The sequence below is a fragment of the Loxodonta africana genome, chromosome 9, assembly GCF_030014295.1.
Source record: "Loxodonta africana isolate mLoxAfr1 chromosome 9, mLoxAfr1.hap2, whole genome shotgun sequence".
In the NCBI taxonomy this organism is placed as follows: domain Eukaryota; kingdom Metazoa; phylum Chordata; class Mammalia; order Proboscidea; family Elephantidae; genus Loxodonta; species Loxodonta africana.
Window position 1 is genome coordinate 114,677,601 of NC_087350.1, and position 21,196 is coordinate 114,698,796.

The window sequence follows — 21,196 nt, forward strand, 5'->3', positions numbered from 1 at the left end:
CCCACAAATAAGCTTTTGTCTCTGTACACCTGTCTATCCTAAGTATCTCATCTAAGTGGGATCACACAGTGTCTGTCCTTTGGTATCTGACTTACTCCACACCTCGCTTTATTTTTCATACCTTTTTAAATCACATTCCTTCTCGAAAGCACTCCTTTTGTTAATTCCTGGTTTTTATTAGCCAATACTGGGAGCCCAAAGTGTTCGGCTGCTAATCAAAAGGTTAGCGGTTTGAACCCACCAGCCGCTCCTTGGGGGAAAGATGTGGCAGTCTTATTCTGTAAAGATTACGGCCTCAGAAACCCTATGGGGCAGTTCTAGTCTTTCCTGTAGGGTCACTAGGAGCCGGAATCGACTCAACAGCAGTGGCTTGGTTTTTTGGGTTTATTAACCAGTACTAGGAGACAGCCGGCATCACAATTGCATGTCTCGAGTATTTGTATAAAACCAGACTATGTGACAACCTGGAACTTTTTCCACGTCTCTGCGTGCGTGCGTGCGTGCGTGTGTGTGAGAGAGAGAGAGAGAGAATGGCAGTGTAAGGTCTTCAGTAGATACTTCAACTTTTTAGAAAAGTAGAATTTCAGACAATGTGTTTCCCTTTTGAATATCAAACGGTTATTTCTGTGCGTAAACTATTTTTTTAAAGTATGTAATGGGAAGGTTTTTCTGTCTAGCTCTCTGTTACTAGATCTCGATATACCTTTGAAAGGGCTAACAGTTACTGGATAACAGATTTGAAAAAGGGGTCCATGAGTGTGACCAGGGTCTCTGGGTGATGCAGAAGGTTAACGGGCTTGGCTGCCAACTGAGAGGTTGGTGGTTCGTATCTACCAAGTGGTATCTCAGAAGAAAGGCCTAGCGATCTACTTTTGAAAAATCAGCCATTGAAGACCCTGCAGAGGACAGTTCTACTCTGACACATGGGGTCACCATGAGTCGGAATCAACTCGCGGCGACTTGAGTATGTACCCACCGCCCTGCGGTAGGGAGGCCCTTTGGAGAAAGGCGGAAGTGGCAAGCGGGGCCGTTGCCGAACAGTCGTAACGTACCGGGCACTTCATATCTGATGTTTATTTCGTTTTTAAAGACAGCACTGTTGGGGTTATTATCCTCTTTTGTGGGTAGGAAAACTGAGGCTCAGGGAGATTATGTACCAGCGTCACACAGCTGTAAGTGGGGAGCTGGAGTTTGAGCCCCAGTTGGCCTGAACGCGGAGGGTGCCTTTGTTCCTGTTGCATTGGCAGATTTCTTGGTCTTTTTTGTAAGAAGCCTTGAAATTCTGCAGAATCACTAAATACCAATTCTAACGCATTCTTGTGATTTCTCAGGCCCATCCATGTGCGCACACACACACACACACACACACACACACACACTCTGTGTTGTACTTTAGGGAAATGAGTTTTTTGTTAGGAGTCTTAGGTGCAGCAAATACTTAATACATTTGGCTGCTAACTGAAAGCTTGGAGGTTCAAGTCCACCCAGAGGTGCCTTGAAAGAAAGCCTTGCGATCTGCTTCCTAAAATCAGCCATTGGGAACTCCACGGAACAGTTCTACTCTGACACACATGGCGTTGCCATGAGTTAGAATTCACTCAATGGCAGTTGGTTTGGTTTTTGTCATTGTTATGTTTCGGTTATTTAGAGTTGGACTCTCTCATGGCCTTGGAGTGGACAGGCCCTTTCACGCCACTAACCCACTGCGAGGAGCTCTAGTGGTGCAGCGGTTAAGCACTCAGCTGCTAACTGAAAGGTGGGTGGTTCGAACCCACCAGAGGCTCCATGGGACAAAGACCTGGCGATCTGCTCCCATAAAGATTACAGCCTAGAATACCCTGTGGGTAGTTCTGCTCTGTCATATGGGGCCACTGTGAGTTGGAATGGACTCGATGGCACCTCACAACAACAACAACCCCTCCCCTACCCCTGCCTCGTGAGTCGCATGTGTCTGTCGGTGGTCACCAGCCTGCATTCGCATTGTTAATACCAGTTCCTGGCAGGTGCGTGAGTGCGTCCATGTGCTTATGTCTAGAAGGTGGCCCGGCAATCCCACCTTGCCCCGCAGGCAGTATGTCATGCTTGGACCTTATAAGATACCCTTCACACCACTGATTTATGCTAAAAGTATCCTAATGTTTCTGACAGCTCATGTGTGACATGAATGTAATCCGTATTTCTTAGAGCAGCTAATCCAAGCACCTTATTTCCCGATACTGCTGACAGGGCTATATCTCTTGGGTCACAGCCGTGGAGATTGTGATGGTAACATATTGTTTCTGGGTCACTAGTTTTGTCTAAAACAGGAGGTTGGAACAGAATAGCAAAGGTTAATTGGGTTTGTCCATCGGGGCGGGAACAGATACGGAAGCCTCGGATACTTCCTGTCTTAAAGTCAAAGTTCCCGAATCATCTTTTTTCTCATTTTTAACAAAAGGGAAAGTTTCTTATTTGATCTAGAAAGCAGGGAAAATGTGAGGAGTTGTTTAAAGCCTGAGGCAGTGAGAAGGTCTTTATGATAAGCAGATATCTTAATTTAAAATTAGGAAGGTGGCTTGCTTCAGTGGACAGGGGTATCGCGAGCGTCACAGACGCGCTTGCTCTGAGTCCTGGCTTCTCCACTTGATCTCTTTGTGAGCAGAACCTCATTATTTAATCTGTCCAGGTGGTTTCTTTTTGTGTTAATGATTATTACGAGGATTCAAAGAGATAATACATCAGGTGCCTAGAGTGGTTTCCATACGTGTTCGATTCCTTCCTCTGAAGTTACTTAGTCCTAAAGTCAAGAACCAACATTTTCTCAGGCAGATAACTTTAAGAATATCATCGCTACTCAGCATTTAAGCACCCCACCCCCACCCCACATACCTTGCTGTTGTTAGTTGCCATCAAATTGGCTTCAGTGCACGCTGACCCCACGTACAACAGAATGAGACTTTGCCTGGTCCTGGGCCATCTTCATGATCCTTGCTTGGTATGTTTGAGTCCATTGTTGTGGGTACTGTGTCAGTCCATCTCGTTAAGGGTTCCCTTGCCTTCACTGCCCTCCACTTTACCAAACGTGATGTCCTTTTCCATTGATCAGCCCCTTTTGATGACGGATACAAAGTCAGTGAGTTAAAATCTCCAACGATATTGTATGATTCCCTAGGGCTTTCACTGGCTAATTTTCAGAAGTAGATCGCCATGCCTTTCTTCCTAGTCTTAGTCTGGAAGCTGTGATGAAACCTGTCCACCACGGGTGACCCTGCTGATGTTTGAAACTGGTAGCATAGCTCCCAGCATCATGGCACCATGCAAGCCACCACAGTGCAGCAGATGGACAGACAGATGGGTGGTGCATACATCTTATTAGCGGAATCCAAACTATCTCCGAAACTCTGGTGACAACAGAGTCTGGGAAGGGAAGATCCCAGGCTTCTGTCCCTTGCTTCAGGGCAAGCAGAGAACGGGGTGGAATGGATGCTGAGTTGCAGTGCCCAGCACCTGTCCCACTTAAGACAACAGCTCACACACACACTTTTGCAGGTTGCTGGTTTATAATCACATGCTCGTATTCTCCTTACATCACCACCATCAGGGAACCATAGGGGGCATCAGCTGGGAAGAGGGTGGATAACCTGTGTGTGCTCAGACACACCAGTGAGTGCTGCTGTGGCTGGTGTGGCTCTCCCCTCTCTGTAACTCTTTTCTCTTGTTGTCGTTAGGTGCCCTGGAGTCAGTTCCAGTTCTCAGTGATCACTTGTCCAACAGAAGGAAACACTGCCTGGTCCTTCCCCATACTCATATAAATTGTTGCTATGTTTCAGCACATTGTTGCAGCTACTATGGCAGTCCATCTTGTTGAGGGTCTTCCTCTTTTTTGCAGACCCTCTACTTTACCAAGCATGATGTCCTTCTCCAGGAACTGGTTCCTTCTGACAACATGTCCAAAGTGTGTGAGATGAAGTCTTGCCAGTCCTGCTTCCAAGGAGCATTCTGGCTGTACTTCTTCCAATACAGATTTGTTCATTCTTTTGGCAGTCCATGGTATATTCAATATTCTTCACCAACACCACAATTCAAGGGCATCAATTCTTCTCCAGTCTTCCTTATTCATTGTCCAGCTTTTACATGCATATGAGGGAATTGAAAACATCATGGCTTTTTGTCAGGTGTACCTTAGTCCTTAAAGTGACATCTTCACTTTTTAACATTTTCTAACACTTCTGGGCCTTTCAGTACAAATTTTAGCTCTGCACAAGTGAAATATTAAAAATTGCCAATGGAAAAAAAGTGAGGGCAGGGCTTCTTGGCTGCCTGATGATTGTTACGAATGAAAGGGAGGAGCCAAGATGCACAGATTTGGGGAGTTTGGGAAACACTTTAAAGAGGTCTTTTGCAGCAGATTTGCCCCGTGCAACACATCATTTGATTTCTTGACTGCTGCTTCCATGGGTGTTGGTTGTGGATCCAAGTAAAATGAAATCCTTGACAACTTCAGTCTTTTCTGTGCTTATCATGATGTTGCTTATTGGTCCTGTTGTGAGGATTTTTGTTTTCTTTATGTTGAGGTGTAATCCATACTTAAAGCTGTAGTCTTTGATCTTCATCTGTTTTTTTGGTACTTGGTAAGCATCATATAATTGGAGGGATTTTAGGGGTGCTTAATTTTTTTTTTTAGAGAGGACCCTGAGATAGAAAAGGCACCTTCAGAATGCTCAGTTCTAGTATGTCTTGGGCCATGATCCTGGAGGGCAAGGCTGAGGAGACTTCCAGCATTCCTTAATTTATTCCATGTGAAGAATTAGGCAATCCTTACGATAATCGTGCAACGCGATGTTGGTCTCAACGTGCTCCTTCTTTCTTCCCAAGCAGATGAAGAACGCAGAGAGCCGCCATGCCATGAATTCCCAGTACAGGATGCATTCCTACTATCCGCCTCCCTCATACCTGGGCCAGAGTGTCTCCCAGATCTTCACCTTTGAGGACGGCCCCTCCTACTCGGAAGCCAAGGCCAGTGGTAGGTGCCTGGGGACCCAGACTGGATCAGGGGTGCAGAGAGGATGGGACTCTCACCCTGGGCCGGTAGCCCCCTCCACGGGCTTAGCAGTGAGTAGCAGCTGGAAGTGTATTGCTGTGAGAAACACGCGTGAGGGTCATTTACAGAGTGATTTTGCTTTGCTGAATTCTTAATGCCGTGTTTTCCCTTTCTGGAGCCCTGGAGCGACAACAGTAAGATGACACCCCCATGAGAAGCTGCAAACATTTTCTGGGGGTTAATTATGAAATACGGGGGTGCTTTTTAAACACAGCTCGAGTCCTCTTTTTTTTTTTTTTGGTGAAGTGGATTTCTGTACACTGCACAGTTGTTCTCATTTTTTATTTTAAAATTTTAAGTGCATTCATCTTTTTGGGGGGGATTAAAATAATAACACATGGTTAATGTGCTCGGCTGCTAACTGAAAGGTTAGAGGTTCGAGTCCACCCAGAGGAGCTTCAGAAGAAAGGCCTGACAATCTACTTTAGAAAAATCAGCCATTGAAAACTCTGTGGAACACGGTCGTACTCAGACAGTCATGGGGTCATCTTGAGTTGAAATGGACTCCATGGTAACTAATTTTTTAACATAATAAAACCTTTCTGAAAAGGTTTATACACAGAAAAAAACATTTTCTTTGGTGGTTACGAGGGTGGGGAGGGAGGAGAGGAGAAATCACTAACTAGATAGTAGACAAGTGTCAACTTTGGTGAAGGCAAAGCCCACACATAATACAGGGGAAGTCAGCACATCTTGACCAAAGCAAAGGCAAAGAAGTTTCCTAGACACATCCAAACACCTTGAGGGACCGAGTTGCTGGGGCTGGGGTCTGGAGACCATAGTCTCAGGTGACATATATGTCAATTGGCATAACATAGTTCATAAAGAAAGTGTTATACATTCCACTTTGGTGGGCAGCATCTGGGTTCTTAAAAGCTTGTGAGCAGCCATCTAAGATACATCTATTGGTCTCGTCTCATCTGGAACAAAGGAGAATGAAGAAAACCAGAGACACAAGGAAAATATTAGCCCGAAGGACTAAAGGACCACATGAACCAGAGACTCCACCAGCCTGAGACCAGAAGAACTAGATGGTGCCCAGCATCCACCATGGACTGCTCTGACAGGGATCGCAACAGAGTCTCTCACAGTGAGTGGGAGAAGAGGAAAAAACATAGAACAAAATTCAAATTCATGGAAAAAGACCAGACTTACTGGTCTGATGAGACTGGAGGAACCCCTGAGACTATGGCCCCCAGGCACCCTGTTAACTCAGAACTGAAACCACTCCTGAAGCCCGCTTTTCAGACAAAGATTAAACAGGCCTATAAAACAAAAAAATTACACACGTGAGGAATGTACTTCTTAGTTCAATCAAATACATGAGACTAAATGGGCAACCCCTGCCCCAAAGCAAAGACGAAAAGGCAGAACAGGAAAGGAACTGGGCAAATGGGCACAGGGAACTCGGGTTGGAAAGGGGGAGAGTGCTGTCACCTTGTAGGGATTGCAACCAATGTCACAAGACAATATGCATATATATTTTTGAATGAGAAATTAACTTAAGCTGTAAACTTCCACCTAAAACACAGTAAAATTAAAAGGTAATAAACCTTTTTGAATACAGTAGATCCCAGAGTTCATGTAGTAGCAATGCAAATAGCTCTGATCTAATAAAATAAAAAATGACTGTGTAATGAACCAAACCATTTTGAAATATACAGTTTAGCTTCAGCTTTAACCTTCTCCATAGCATTTACATGGGGAGATAGGCAGGGCTTTTATGGCTGCAGGGGACCCAGGTCTCGTCTGGTGCTTTATATTTAAGCATCATCTTGTGGCCTGGGTGAGTGGGAAGCATACACACCTAAGGCAGTAAGTGGAAATCAAGGCAATAACGAGTGACTTGGAAGAGAAACTCATCCTCTAAGACTGTGTTTTCTAAATTACTGGATTCTGTACAGGACTTGTTTCTTTGTAAAGCAAGTGCTTAGAGAAATGAAAATCAGGACCCAGCTTTGATTGCTGAATTCACAGCAATAAAGTCTTAAAAAAGCTGGGCAAGTATGCTCTGTTGTTGTTGCTGGCAGCCGTTGAGTTGATTCCAACTCATGGTGACCACATGTGACAGAGTAGAACTGCCCCATAGGGTCTCCTAGGCTGTAATCTTTTTGGGAGCAGGTCACCAGGCCTCTTCTCCCTTGGAGCCACTGGGTGGGTTTGAACCGCTAAGTTTTCGGTTAGCAGCGGAAAGCTTAACCACCGCCCCATCAGGACTCCTTAAAGCACGCTGTGCCGTACAAAAATAAAATGCAGGGCTCCTGTTACCATGGAGTCCGTCTAGGAACCGATCGGCCTGAACTGTACAGAGGCTGACGTGCGCTTTGTTGCTGGTACTTTCACTTTCACTAGTAATCACTTTCTGTTGGCGGTGGACCAGAATGACTTTGTATTATAAATATTCACACTGTATAATTATACCATGTACCAGTTGCCCCCATGTGTGTCAAAGCAGAACTGCGTGCTATGGGATTTTAATGGCTAATTTTTTCAGGAGAAGATCACCAGGCCTTTCTTCCGAGGCACCTCTGGGTGGACTCAAACCTACCACCTTTCAGTTAGCAGCTGAGTGCATTAACTGTTTGCAGTACCAATTAGTATGACTCGAACTGTCCTTCTGTCATACTGCCTTCATTTCTAGATACCTTGATTGTGAGCTCCTTAAGGACACTGAACCGCCTTTGTAGGGTTTACTTCCTCTGATGTCTTTTATTTGTTAATATTTGTTGAATGAATGCATGAATGAATGCAGGTACTCTTCTGAAGTGAGCGTCCGCTTTGAGGTAAGAAAGACATGAAAGGCATGTCTTTGTTGGTCTGATGGAGCTTGTGCACACTCTGGGGACAAGGTGAGGTTTGTTTATACAGATAATTAGGAATGAAACTCACTTGCACGAAGAAATTGCCCGAGCTTCTTGTTCCAGAAATAATGGAATGTTTTTAGACGTGCTGGCATTCTTGAGACAAAGGCATAAATTCAGAGCCGGGACAGTGAGACCAAAAAATAAGAGGGAATTTACCAGAGCAGAGAGAGGCAGATTTGGAGAGGAACAGTAGATATTTGGATTTATGGCAGGAAAGGAAGGGGCTGGGAAGGAAGGAGCTTACGGTTGAGGAAAGAGGAGGCCAGCAGTTCCATTGTGCATTGGGAGAGACTGGGAGAAAGGGAGAAATCTGTAACAACTAGGATTTCTTCAAACCTTTCTGGTGCTGGGGACATTTGACAGTGTGGTGTGCGAGGAGGCTCCAGGCTTACCTGGGCTGTGGTTGTTGGGTGCCCTTGAATCAACTCCAACTCACAGCGACCCTATAGGACAGAGTAGAACTGCCCCTAGGGTTTCCAAGGCTGTAATCTTTACTGGAAAAGATCACCACCCGGAGCCAGTGGGTGAATTCAAACCGATAAGCTCTCAGCAGCCAAGCGCTTAGCCATTTATGTCATCAAAGAAAACCCGCTGCAGCCCAGTTGACTCCAACTCATGGTGCCTCCAGGGCTCTGTAAATGACAAAATTCAACGAGAGAGGGCTGTGTTGTTAGTACTCTTCCCGTTGCTTCCTGCCCGGCTTTTGCTGAGGCTCAGGCAGTTCTCGTAAGGGAGAAAGTTCTCGGAAATGTCAGAGGACTGTTTTCGTCATGCCTGTGTTCTGCCATGAATTGTATGGCAAAGCTTATTGGAGAGAAGAACATTGACCCCTTTCTTTCCCTGCCCTAAGGAAAGTTGAAAGTGTTTTATGCAACATTTAGAAAATGTTGAGCTTAAACTTGGCCCTTTAGGAGAAGACTTAGCATTTGCTAAATTTCAAAGAAAAGAGCACTCGTGATAAACCTCTTTTCCTGATGTGACCTTTTTGTTCTCAGCCTTAGCTTTGAACAGAGCGGTACCTGGGCATTCAGTGGCAGCGACCGTGGAGGCCAGCGTGTGGGCTGGGGTGGACTCACCCCCGGATGGGAGGATGGTTCAGGACCTCCGTGCCACCGCTACGGGGTTATACAGTGCTCACAGAATCTCTGGAGCTTCAGTTCCCTCACCTGGAAAGGTGAAAAAAGAGTAACAGCTTTGTCTGTTTCTATATATGGATCATTTAAAAATACGTAAGAGCATGATATAAACTCTTCTCTTACATGATACCTGCCTCCATGTCTGACGTATCTATTCCAGCCACGGCTTGGCTGTGGGCTGCATAAATGAAAGGGATTGGTACCATTTTTGTGGTTGTTAGCTGCCACTGAGTTGACCCCGACTAAAAAAAAAATTTTTTTTAGTCGGGGTCAACTCAGGCAACCCCATGCACAACAGGACAAAACCCTACCTGGTCCTGCAGCAGCCCCCTAATCAGTTGCACATCAGATCATTGCAATCCATAGGGTTTTCATCAGCTGTTTATTGGAAGTAGATCGCCAGGCCTTCCTTCCTAGTCTTAGTCTGAAAGCTCCTCTGAAACCTGTTCAGCATCAGAGTGACATGCAAGCCTTCACTGACAGATGGGTGGTGACCACGCATGAGGTGTGTTGGCTAGAAATCAAACCTGAGTCTCTGTCATGGGAGATGAGAATTCTACCACTGAACTACCACTGCCCTCATAAAGACTTATTAAACATTATTTACAAGACTTTTTATTAACATATCACACAGAATGTTTGCTGAGTCAGGCGTCTTGGTACTTTATGGAAAACAGTCCGTGAGGAGTGAATAAAAACCTGTGAAAACCATCGCCTTTGAGTCGATTCCAATTCATAACAACCTCATAAGACACAGTAAGACTGCCCCATAGGATTTCAAGGCTGTAATCTTTGCAGAAACAGACCACCAGGTCTTTCTCCCATGGAGCCATGGGTGGGTTCAAGCTGTCGACCAGGATACCAGCAAGTCACTTTGTACCTAGAGAACAGTCTAGAAACCAAGCTGAAGTGCTGCTGACTGGATGAGGGAAAGCAGATTTCTCTTTCCTCCGACCCTGTCTTGCTCCTCTTTTTTTGAGAGCCCCATGAAAAGGTCTCTATGAGGCAAACTGGGGAAGGTGGACAGTGGCTGAGCCCCCACAGGTCCTCTGTGTAAAAGGCACCCATTTGACGATGTGAGGTTCATGCTTAGCCATGCTGGGAAAAGGCCCCATGCACCTCAGCAGCTCAGTGAGGATTATCCAGTGTCCCCTGCTCTCATCTGGAGGGCAGAGAGTGTGTGCCTTCAACTTGCCATCCCTCCAGGTGCCTGGCTCGGCCACCTTCTCACAGGTCTCCCCTGAAGGCTTGTGGTGTCCTGGATGACTGAGAAACCGACAGCTGGGTCCTTTCCCCTAGGCCCAGAGTTAGCTTGTGGTAAAGCTCTCCTGTGAAATCCGCCAAACCCAAACAGTTGTGGGGGCTGCCTTGGGCCCCCAACAGATCCTGGGTCTGTTCATGTGGAATCTTCCCTTTGGAAAGCTCGAATTTTAAGAACTCCATTCATGTGACTAGTTTTCAGTTAATAGCATAGCCCTACAAGAGAGGTTAACCAGAAAAACCAAACCCACTGCTGACAAGTCAATTCTAACTCATAGCAACCCTATAGGACAGAGTAGAACTGCCCATAGGGTTTCCAGGGAGTGGCTGGTGGATTTAAACTGCACACCTTTTGGTTAGCAACTGAGCTCTTAACCAATGTGCCAGCAGGGCTCCACAAGAGAGGCTGGAGTGATTCATCAGTATTCACGCTTGGCAGAGACTGGACTTGCAGGCAGAACACAGTGAGTCCTTGGCGCCTTCTTGGCCACGGTTTAAAATTCCATGAGCAGATGAATGGACAAACAAAATGCGATATATCCATACAATGTGATATTATTCAGCCATAAAGAGAAATGATGTTCTGATACATGCCAACACATATATGAACCTTAAAACCATTATGCTGAGTGAAATAAGTCAGTCACAAAAGGCTGTGTATTATATGATTCCATTTATATGACATGTCCAGAATAGGAAAATCCCTGTTGTTGTTGTTAGGTGCCGTCGAGTCATTTCTGACTCATAGTGACGCTGTGTACAACAGAACGAAACACTGCCAGGTCCTGCACCATCCTCACAATTGCTATTATGCTTGAGCCCATTGTTGTAGCTACTGTGTCAGTCCGTCTCATTGAGAGTCTTCCTCTCTTTCACTAACCCTCTGCTTTACCAAGCACGATGTCCCTCTTCAGGGGCTGGTCCCTCCTGATGACATGTCCAAAGTACGTGAGACGAAGTCTCGCCATCCTTGCTTCTAAGGAGCACCCTGTTTGTACTCTAGGCAAATCCCTAGAGACAGAATAGAGTAGAGGCTGGCAGAGACTGGGGGAGGGAGAGGAGGAGCCATTGCTTAGGGAGCACCAAGTTTTTGTGAAGGGTGATGAAAAAATTGGGGGATAGTGGTGATGCACAAAATGACGAACACAATTAATGTCACTGACTTGTGCAAATAAAAAAGGTTGAAATGGCTAATGTTTTATATAGTTTTAACCACAATGGAAAAAACCAGCAGCAACCAATTCTTTACTGATCCAACATGAAAGGCAGGCCTTTTATTTTCTTTCTAACGTCTGTTTTCCCTTCTTCCATGAACAGCCCCCAATTTTCACTTGTGGATGGAGCCTTAAACACGACAGCAATACCCTTATGACTTCGATCGCCACAGTAAAAGCACCTGTAATCCTGTGGTTACATTTGGTTTTTCTCGAAGTCCCTGTCACAGGGAGTGATGTGCAAATACTAGTATTTGATGAAGGCATATGCTATAAAATAAAATAACTAGTTGCTGGGTTTGAACTTTTAAGTGGACACAGGAATATGATTTACCGCTTTCTCTAGTTGTCGTTTCCTGTACCATCAGCTGTCATTGGGTCACATTTAGCACATGCTATTTGATTCGTAAATTAGTGTGACTAAAAGGCCTGCCCATTTTCTACAGATGGTTTTTGAAAAAGATACTGTTTTGCACTTGACCTGATCTGTCAGTGGGTTATTCTGATTTTAACATATTCAGCTCATTCCTTAAAAATTATCAGTTCAGTGCACAGGGCACCTATGCTGGGTTTTCATTTGACTGAAGTTGGGGGTCTAGAGCGGACCAGAGAGAGAGCTCTGGAAACTGCACCCTTAGGAATCCCCAATGGTCCTGGCAGAGCAGAGCCAGGTTGGAAATAACTCGTGGAAAACATGCTTGCCCACATGTCCTTCCTCCATTTCTTCTTTGCTGCCTGCCCGCCTGCCTCCCTCTCTGCCTCCTTCCCTGCCTCCCTGCCCGCCTGCCGCCCTCCCTGCCTGCCTGCCTGCCTCCCTGTCTCCCTGCCTGCCTCCTTCTCTGCCTCCTTCCCTGCCTCCCTGCCCACCTGCCTCCCTCCCTGTCCGCCTCCCTGTCTGCCTCCCTCTTTCATTGTAAACATTTACATTTACCTGTTTTGCATTTTTCAGGTGAAACTGAAAACAGGAAACAAATTCGGTGATACCAGTTACATTAACCATGTTGTACAACCATCACCCGTAATTGTTGCCAGATTCCCCATCCCTGTAAACAGAATCTCACTGCTTCCTCAACACTGCCCCCCCTCTTCCCTGTCCTTCCTGGTAGCCACTAATGAACCTTGGTCTCTATACATTTGCCTGTTCTGAGTATTTCGTATCAGTGAGGCAATATGATATGTGTCCTTTTGTGACTACCACGTTTCACTCTGCAGAATGTTCTCAAGGTTCATCCATGCTGTAGCATGTATCAGAACTTCATTTCTCTTCATGGCCGAGGACTATTCCATTGTATGGATGTAGCACATTGTGTTTATCCATTCATCTGTGGATGGACACTTGGGTTATTTCCACCTCTTCGCTATCGTGAAACATGCTGCAAGGAACAGTGGTCCCAGGTTTCTGTTTGCGTTGCCGCTCATCTACGTCTTCAATTCTAATTTTAATTCATTGGATTCAAGGGCGACGGTGAGCCCGCATCTGTCTGCTCAGCCCTTGGACCCCAGTGTTGTCTGTGCACATCACACATCATCAAGCCTGCCATTTCTGTAGCTCACTCCTGGACGTTTGTGTTTAGAATCCCTGGAGAACCAGTGTCCCCGGGGACTTTACTTGGATAAGACAGTAGCCATTAGGACACAGCAGGAGTCCCCAGGTGGTGCAGATACCATGCTTGGCTGCTAACTGAAAGGTTGGAGATTCCAGCCCACCCCCAAGGTACCTCACAGGAAAGGCCTGGCGATCTGTTTCCAAAAAATCAACCACGGAACACCCTCTGGCGCCCATTTCTACTCTTGACACACATGGGGTCTCCATGAGTCAGAGTCCAAACAACTGGTACTAGTACCAGTAGGGTTAGCGCGTCCATCATCACTGCTAGCATCTCTCCCTTTGAGTCTGACGCAGATGTGCTGGGCCTCCTCAGTCTGTTCCGGGCACGGTGTGGAGTCGCTCTGGAGCTGGCTTCCCCGCTCTGCTCCTGGAGGCACGGCCTGGGCCAAGTACAACTTGAATAACCTTCAGGAGAGCTGTGCTGTCCTTCTGTGGGCCGCTGTCTTTGAAAATTGCCTGCAGAGTTAGTGAGCGGGAACAGTTAAGATTTACAAACAATGATGAAGCTTGTCAGGCATCTTTCACCATCCATCACCCAGGCACTGTGGCTGGGCGGTGAAGTGTTCTTCATAAAAACCAGCTCAGTGTGAAATACACCTCGCTGCAGTGTTTACTGCCCTGAAGCTCGTCAGCGGCCCTTTATAGTAAATCCAGATTGCGCCGTGACACTACAGTATATCATTGCCCAGCGCCGTGGGGTTTACACTGGCAATGGGCACGGCGCACACCAGATGAGGTGTCCAAAGTGAGTTATGTCAGAATCCGGCTGTTAGATGGGGATAGCTTTTGTTTTCCAAACACTGAAAGTTAGCTTTATATGTATTGATATTTATATATAGGCATATACTTCCCACCCTGCACATATACATGGGGTATACAGTCGATGCCGAGGTCAGGTTCCAGGTAGGCTTCTGATGTAAAGCACAGTGACCGGCTTTTATGTCCCCTCCAAACTGCTGTTCATCGAAATTGGCATAAATGGATCCTTTTGGGGGGTCTAAAAGAGACGGAAGGAGCCCTGGTGGCGCAGTCGTTAAAGCATTCAGCTGCTCTCCGAAAGGCTGAGGGTTGGAGCCCACCAGCCGCTCCTTGGGAGGAAGATGTGGCAGTCTGCTTCTGTGAGGATTACGGCCTTGGAAACCCTGTGGGGCAGTTCTACTCCGTCCTATAGGGTCGCGACGAGTGGGGATCGGTTTTTGAGAACAGGTGGTTATTTCATCGTGGAGTGGGTTATATTTTGCTGTATTTGTGAAGTCATGTTTGCTCTTGTTTCTTACAAAGACAAGGAGTCCTGTGGCCTGGGACTATTGTGGTGCACTGGAATGATCCCTTGGCTATGAGGGCAAAGGGGAGAAACCCCATAGGACTGTCCCCGCCCCTTGCTGAGCCCCTGGCCTGCTCAGGTCTCTGAAGTCAGTTGCTTATTTATTGTTTTCTTCCCGGGTATCAAAATCCTAGTGCTGCCTCTGTTATCTTGCTAGATGCTGCTCCCAAGAGGAGATTTATGGGGGTTTAGCTTAAATCCGCAAGCAAAAGAGCACACTGAATTTACTGCGTGATCAGGTTTATTTACCTCTACCCTAAAAGCGCCAATATTAAAAATGAGCTCCATAAAAAATAATACTCAGAGATAACAGCAGGCTCTGAGGGCCTGTGATCATCTGCTTATTAACACCGGCATTTGAAACCTTCCACTAAAAAAAAAAATCCCGCTTTAAGTGTAACAGGGTTGTTAGGGGAACCCTTTTGTGGTCTTCACACACCTGGTTCCACATTGAGTCTGGGGTGTTCCCCCCGTTTACACATGCATCAAGCCTGGGCTAGGGCTCTTCCCCCCACTTTCAGTGAGGAGGTAAAGACAGCCCTCTGCCCTGTTTCTGTCTGTTTCCTCTCAGTTGCACTGTCTTCTTACTGGAGATTGATGAGCGGGGTGGCGTCTGAGTCTCTGGAAGCAGCACAGGAAACAATTGCAGGTGCATGGAGCCGGCCTCTAGGGGGCAGTACAGGTGGCAGAAGTTCTCCACTGGCTCTCGCTCCTGGGAGGAGGGAATGGCCCAGAATCAGCCTGGGGTCTGTACTTGTCTAGGTGGTAGACCCAGCAGGTGCAGTCACCTCACTGGGGTTGAGAGATAAGATACAGGGTGCCCAGTTCAATTCAACTTCAGATAAACAACAAATGGTTTTTTAGCATAAGTATGTCCCAAATGTTTTAGTATACTGAAAAATCATTTGTTTCTGAAGTTAAAATTTAACACCCTCTGTTCGCGTTTGCCCACCGAGCCCGGTTATGCAGTGGTTAAGCGCTAGGCTGTTTAACTGAAAGTTTGATGGTACAAGCCCACCAGCAGCAGCTCTGCAGCTTCCGCTGTCTGCTTCTGTAAAACCAGACAAACCAAACCTGTTGTCCTTGAGTTGGCTCTGACTCATGGCACCTCTATAGGACAGAGCAGCATTGCCCCGTAGGGTTTCCAGGGAGCAGCTGGTCGGATTCAAACTGCTGACCTTTTGGTTCGCAGCCAAGCTCTTGACCACTGTGCCACCGGGGCTCCTCTGTAAAGATGATAGCCTTGGAAACCCTATGGGGCAGTTCTACTCTGTCCTGTAGGGTCACTGTGAGTCAGAATCGACTGTAGCAATGGGTTTGGGTTTTTTTGTTTCTCTTTTGGGCAACCTTATACTTCATCCATGTCTTCTCTTAACCACAATTTTAGGGCCCTGGGGCAGAAGGCATGGAGTCCCTGGGTGATACAAATGATTAAGCTAGAGTTGCAGCTTTGAGTCCACCCAGAGGCACTGCGGAAGAAAGGCCTGGTGATCTACTTCTGAAAAACCAGCCACTGAAAATTCCACGGGGCACAGTTCTACCCTGGCACACATGCAGCCGCCGTGAGTTGGAACTGACTCCGTGGCAGCTGGCTTGGTCTTTTTGTTGTCGTTGAGCAGAAGGCAAAAATGAAAAATGGGCAGAGGAGGGCAGAGCCTTCCGTAAGCATTTTCAGCAGCTTTAAGAATGTTTCATTTTTATTTCTGCAGTGTAAGAGGCAGTGCTGACCGTGCTTGGAACTGCTTCCTGTTTTGGTTGAAGCCATTCTTGGTGAAAAGTTTCTGGGTTATCATATAGCCTTGATCATACTAAATGTATAGCTTTTTCCTCTGTTTAGGTAACACATAGGTCCAGAAAGGTCAAAATGATCTTATTTCTTCCTTCGTGTTTTACAGGTTAGATACATTAGTATAACCCGACCCAGTGCCGTCGAGTCGATTCCGACTCATAGCGACCCTATAGGACAGGGTAGAACTGCCCCATGGAGTTTCCAAGGAGCGCCTGGCAGATTCGAACTGCTGACCCTTTGGTTAGCAGCTGTAGTACCTAACCACTACGCCACCAGGGTTTCCCATTAGTATAACAGCATGTGAAAATTAACCCACCTCTGCTCAGCATCAAGATGGAAATGTGCACTTGGGGTACATTTTGTTCAGTTACCCCTTGGAGTTCTGCCACATGTAGAGGTGAATCTTGAGGCTCCCCTGTGGGGCCAGTTCCTCTCTGTCACTTTCCTTAATCCCCACGGGGATGTAAATTGATGGCTCAGCCAATAAACAAGTAATAACTTCATTGAGTGCCAATTATGTGTCTGTGGGCTTAGCAGTTTGCTCCAGGAGATGAACCGTGGCTGAGAGCATGGCCTCCGTGGCCCCTAATGTCAGCAGAGCTTGGGGTCACACGTCCTTCCTTTCCCAAGAATACAGCCTGGCTTCTCAGCTCTGAAGGGTATGGGGTGGAGTTGTTATGTGCAGGCTGGCTTGCTCTTACTCACCACCTGCTTGGGGTCTTCTCCATAAACCTAAGGGAGGGGCTCCTTGTGTGAGTTAGAAAAACCAGGGTAACAGGCAGACTGGGTAAATGTGGCAGGTAGACAGCCCTTTGCCCGGTGTGCTTTGGTTTGGCTACTTAATGTGGCTATGGATGTGAAGTGGGTCTTGATTTGTTTGTATATACCAGCTTTATGGAGATTTAGTTCACAACCATAAAATTCACCCTTTTAAACTGTATGATTCAGTGGTTTTTAGTATATTGACAAAGCTGTGCAGTCATCACCACCACCTAATTCTAGAACATTCTCTGCACTCCAAAAAGAAACCCCATATTCTTTTAGCAGTCATGCCCTGTCTCCTCCTCCCGATGCCCCTGGCAACCACTAATCTACTCTTGTCCCTCTGGATTTTTGCCTAGTCTGAAAATTTCATATAAATGGAGGCATATAGTATGCGGCCTTTTGGGTCTGGCTTTTTTCACTTAGCGTAATGTTTGTAAGGTTCATACATGTTGTAGCATGTATCGGTACTTCATTCCTTTTTATGGCCGAATAATCTGCTGTGTGCAGGGGGCTTGGTTTATTTTGAGTTCCAAAACCACCGCAGGACCCAGTGAACTTCATCACGGCAAAGCCGTTAGGCCGTCTATGAAACGAGAGCAGCGTGCTGTGTATGGATATTGTGCAGTCCAGGTGGTGGTGTTTTTATGCTAATACTGTTTTATACTAATGAGGCGCTAGTAGTGGTTCAGTACAGGAAACCGGGGTTCGATTCCCAGCCGATACACCTCACGCTCAGCCACCACCTGTCAGTGGAGGCTTGCGTGTTGCTCTGGTACTGAAGAAGTTTCAGTGGAGCTCCCAGACAAAGACAAAGTAGGAAGAAGGCCCTGGTGATCTCCTTCCAAAAGTCAGCTAGTAAAAACCCTATGGATCTTAACAGTCTGTGCCCCAACCGATCATGGGGATGGGGCAGGACTGGGCAGCGTTTGACTCTGTTTTGTGTGGGGTCACCATGAGTTGGGGGCCGACTCGATGGCAGCTCACAACAGCACCAGTACCCTGTGGTTGTATCGTGTCTGTAAGTATCTCTTCTTCTCCATGAGGTTCTGGGGAAATAGGAGAAGGATACTGGTATTGAGTGGGCCAGTAGCATGGAGAACTTAATGGGGTATGTTTTCTGGCCTTACTGCTTCACGTCTGGCATTTGCTGACAACTCTGACACGCAGGATGACTCCTGTGTGGAGATCGGTTCCCTGAGCAGGGCCGCTTCTCATAGATGGAGAACTACTGGTCACCCACTCACCTGGAACACTTCTTTTCTCCATTGTTCTTCTTTTCTCCACCCTCCTTTCCCACACACACACTAGAATTTAGTTTCTTTTTTATTTTTTTCTATCTCTGAATTGGGAACAGATTTGCAGATCCATTGCCACCTTTGCCCTTGAAGTGCTGTGCATAACTTAGGCCCTTTAACTCTGATGTACTATCTACAAATTTGAGTCTTTGCTTGTTTTCCTGGCAAACACGGCAGTGAATTTGGACCTGCACACACAGGGCACAGAGGAGAAGCAGCGCATTGTTTTCAGGGGTTATTGTGAACCAGTGTGACTTGCTTGTAACAGCGTAACAAGATAACTTCCAGGTAAACTTAGCGTAGTTAGCTTGTTCATGAGCTAGTTTGCGTGCATTACCAGTTACCAGTATTTCTTAACTCACAGCGACCCCATGTATGTCAGAGTAGAACTGCACTCCAGAGGGTTTTCACTGATTTTTAGGAAGCTGATTGCCAGGCTTTTCTTCTGAGGCATCTCTGGGTGGAATCAAACCTCCAACCTTTTGGTTAGCAGCCAAGCGAATTAACTGTTTGCACCATCCAGGGCATTCCTACTAGCTACATGTTGGTGTTGTCAGGTGCTGTTGAGTAGATTCCCACCCAGAGCAACCTTATAGGACAGAGCGGAACTGCTGCATAAGGTTTCCAAGGAGCGGCTGGTGGATTTGAACCACCCACCTTTTGGTTAGCAGCCAAGCTCTTAACCACTACGCCACCAGGGCTCCTACCAGCCACAGACAGCTATTTGAATTTGAATCTGAATGGGTGAAAATTAAAGATTCAATTTCTGTGTCTCGTTATCCACGTTTCAGGTGCTCACTAGCCACCTGTGGCTGTGACTACCACGTTGGGTAGCGCAGACAGAGAACGTTTCCGTCCTTGCAGGCTGAACCTTTCCATCATGGCAGGAAGGTCTGTTGGACAATGCTGTCTTAGACAGTTAGGGGAAGGGCGTTTTGTGCCGGACTGTCGGAGGGTCGGGAGGGCACCACAGAGCTTAAACCGAGAACAAAAGAGTGACGTGGGTACATCAGGTTCAACAAAAAACACTTTAAAAGTAAAACATTGGCGGGAATAGCAGCATCACCTGTCCATCTGAACTGAGTGAAGGCAGATAAACATTAGCCATTCTTGGGCTTCACCTGTGACACACACTTTTTAAAAAGAGCCATTGGAAGCAAGTAACTAAACTAGAACGTGGTCAACTCAGTCCAAGAATGACGGTACTTAGCCAGGGTGGAAAAATTGTCTTACTGCTGGGGGAGGGCGGGAGCGTCTTCAACTTTTTTCTCCTTTGGGAACAGGGACTTACTCGAATCTGCTGGACTGTGAGCCTTGTATACCTGCCAAACACGGTTGTTGTTAGTTGCCATTGAGTCAGCTCCAACTCATGGTGACCTTATTGTTGTTAGATGTCTTCGAGTCGATTTTCGACCCATGTGCAGAGTAGAACTGCTTCCAGAGGATTTTCTAGGCTGTAATTTTTACAGGAGCAGATGGCCAGACATTTCTCCCACAGAGCTTCTGGAGGAGTTTGACCCGCCAGCCTTTCAGTCAGCAGCTGAGTGATCAACCATTGGTGCCACCAGGGCTCCTTGGCCTTCTGGATACAGAACAAAGTGCTTTCCAGTCCCGTGCCGTCTTCATGATCACAGGCTTGTTTGCATTCACAGCTGCAGCTGTTTGCCTTGGATTACTTACATTAAAACCAGTGTCCCAGACGTTTCCTCTGCCTTAGTGGGGAAGACCCTATGAAGACAGCTAAGTGACAGAGGGTTAACATTGGACTCTTAACTGTGGCTGTATTCTGTGAGGAAGAACCCAGTGTTGAATCTGCTAAACACAGCACAAGCCCATAAAGCTCCCAGTTGATCCACCCAGTTCTCTGTGCGAAACAGATTCTCAGTCATCTTTCCTTTTGCTTTCTTTTCCCCCCTGCTGTCTCTTCTCTATCCTTTTTCCACCTTACAGCACTGAAATAAAGGAGAATGTAATGATAAGGCAGAGGGGACGCTTACACCACCAGGACTCATAGCAGAGCAGTGAGAATTGTTTGTTGCTGTTGTCAGCAGCCATCAAGTTGGCCCCGACAAGGGCAACCCCAGTGGAACAATGGAACAAAATGCTGCCCCGTCCTGCGCCATCTTCATGATGTGTTGTGGATCCAACCATTGTAATCGACAGGGTTTACACTGACTTGTTTTTCGGAAGTAGATCTCCAGACCTTTCTTCCTAGTCCATCTTAGTCTGGAAGCTCTGCTGAAACCTGTTGAAGCATCGTAGCAACCCGCAAGCCTCTACTGACAGGCAGGTGGTGGCTGAGCATGAAATGTGTTGGCTGGGAATCAAACCTGAGTTTCCCACGTGGACAGTGAGAATTCTACCACTGAACCACTAAAAAAAAGCCCCAAAACCAAACCCATTGACATCCAGTCAATTTGGACTCATAGTGACCCTATAGGACAGAGTAGAACTGCCGCATAGGGTTTCCAAGGTGCAGCTGGTGGATTCGAACTGCCAACCTTTTGGTTTGCAGCCAGGGTCTCAACCACTGTGCCACCAGGGCTCCACTAACCACTCATGCAACAAAAGGCTGTGACTGGTTTTCCATTTTCTAATTGCCATCAACTGCAGTTTTTCTGATTGCAAGTGACAAATTGTCATTTTTAAAATACTCGGTTTTCAGGGGTGATCTGCATGTCGCTGGTTTTGTGTGAGGGATGACAGGCCTCTTTAGGTGGGGCCCGGGGCAGAGCGCGGACATCCTCTGGTATCCTAGAAGATGCCTAGGGAGACAGCCTGCCCCGGCTGAGAGCAGCCCGGCAGAGGGGCGCAGAAGACAGTGCCTGGCTGGTCGCAGCCTGAGGTTGTCAATCACCCT

At 46.7% G+C, this 21,196-nt stretch overlaps 1 protein-coding gene across 1 annotated transcript in view; it reads left to right on the forward strand.

Annotated features, from left to right (window-relative positions):
- Nucleotides 1-21,196, forward strand: part of DMRT1 (doublesex and mab-3 related transcription factor 1) — a 130,731-nt gene that overhangs the window by 75,644 nt on the left and 33,891 nt on the right. The window contains exon 4 of the mRNA XM_064290570.1: nt 4,858-5,002. Coding sequence (XP_064146640.1) covers nt 4,858-5,002 — 145 coding nt within the window. The remainder of the gene's footprint in view (nt 1-4,857; nt 5,003-21,196) is intronic.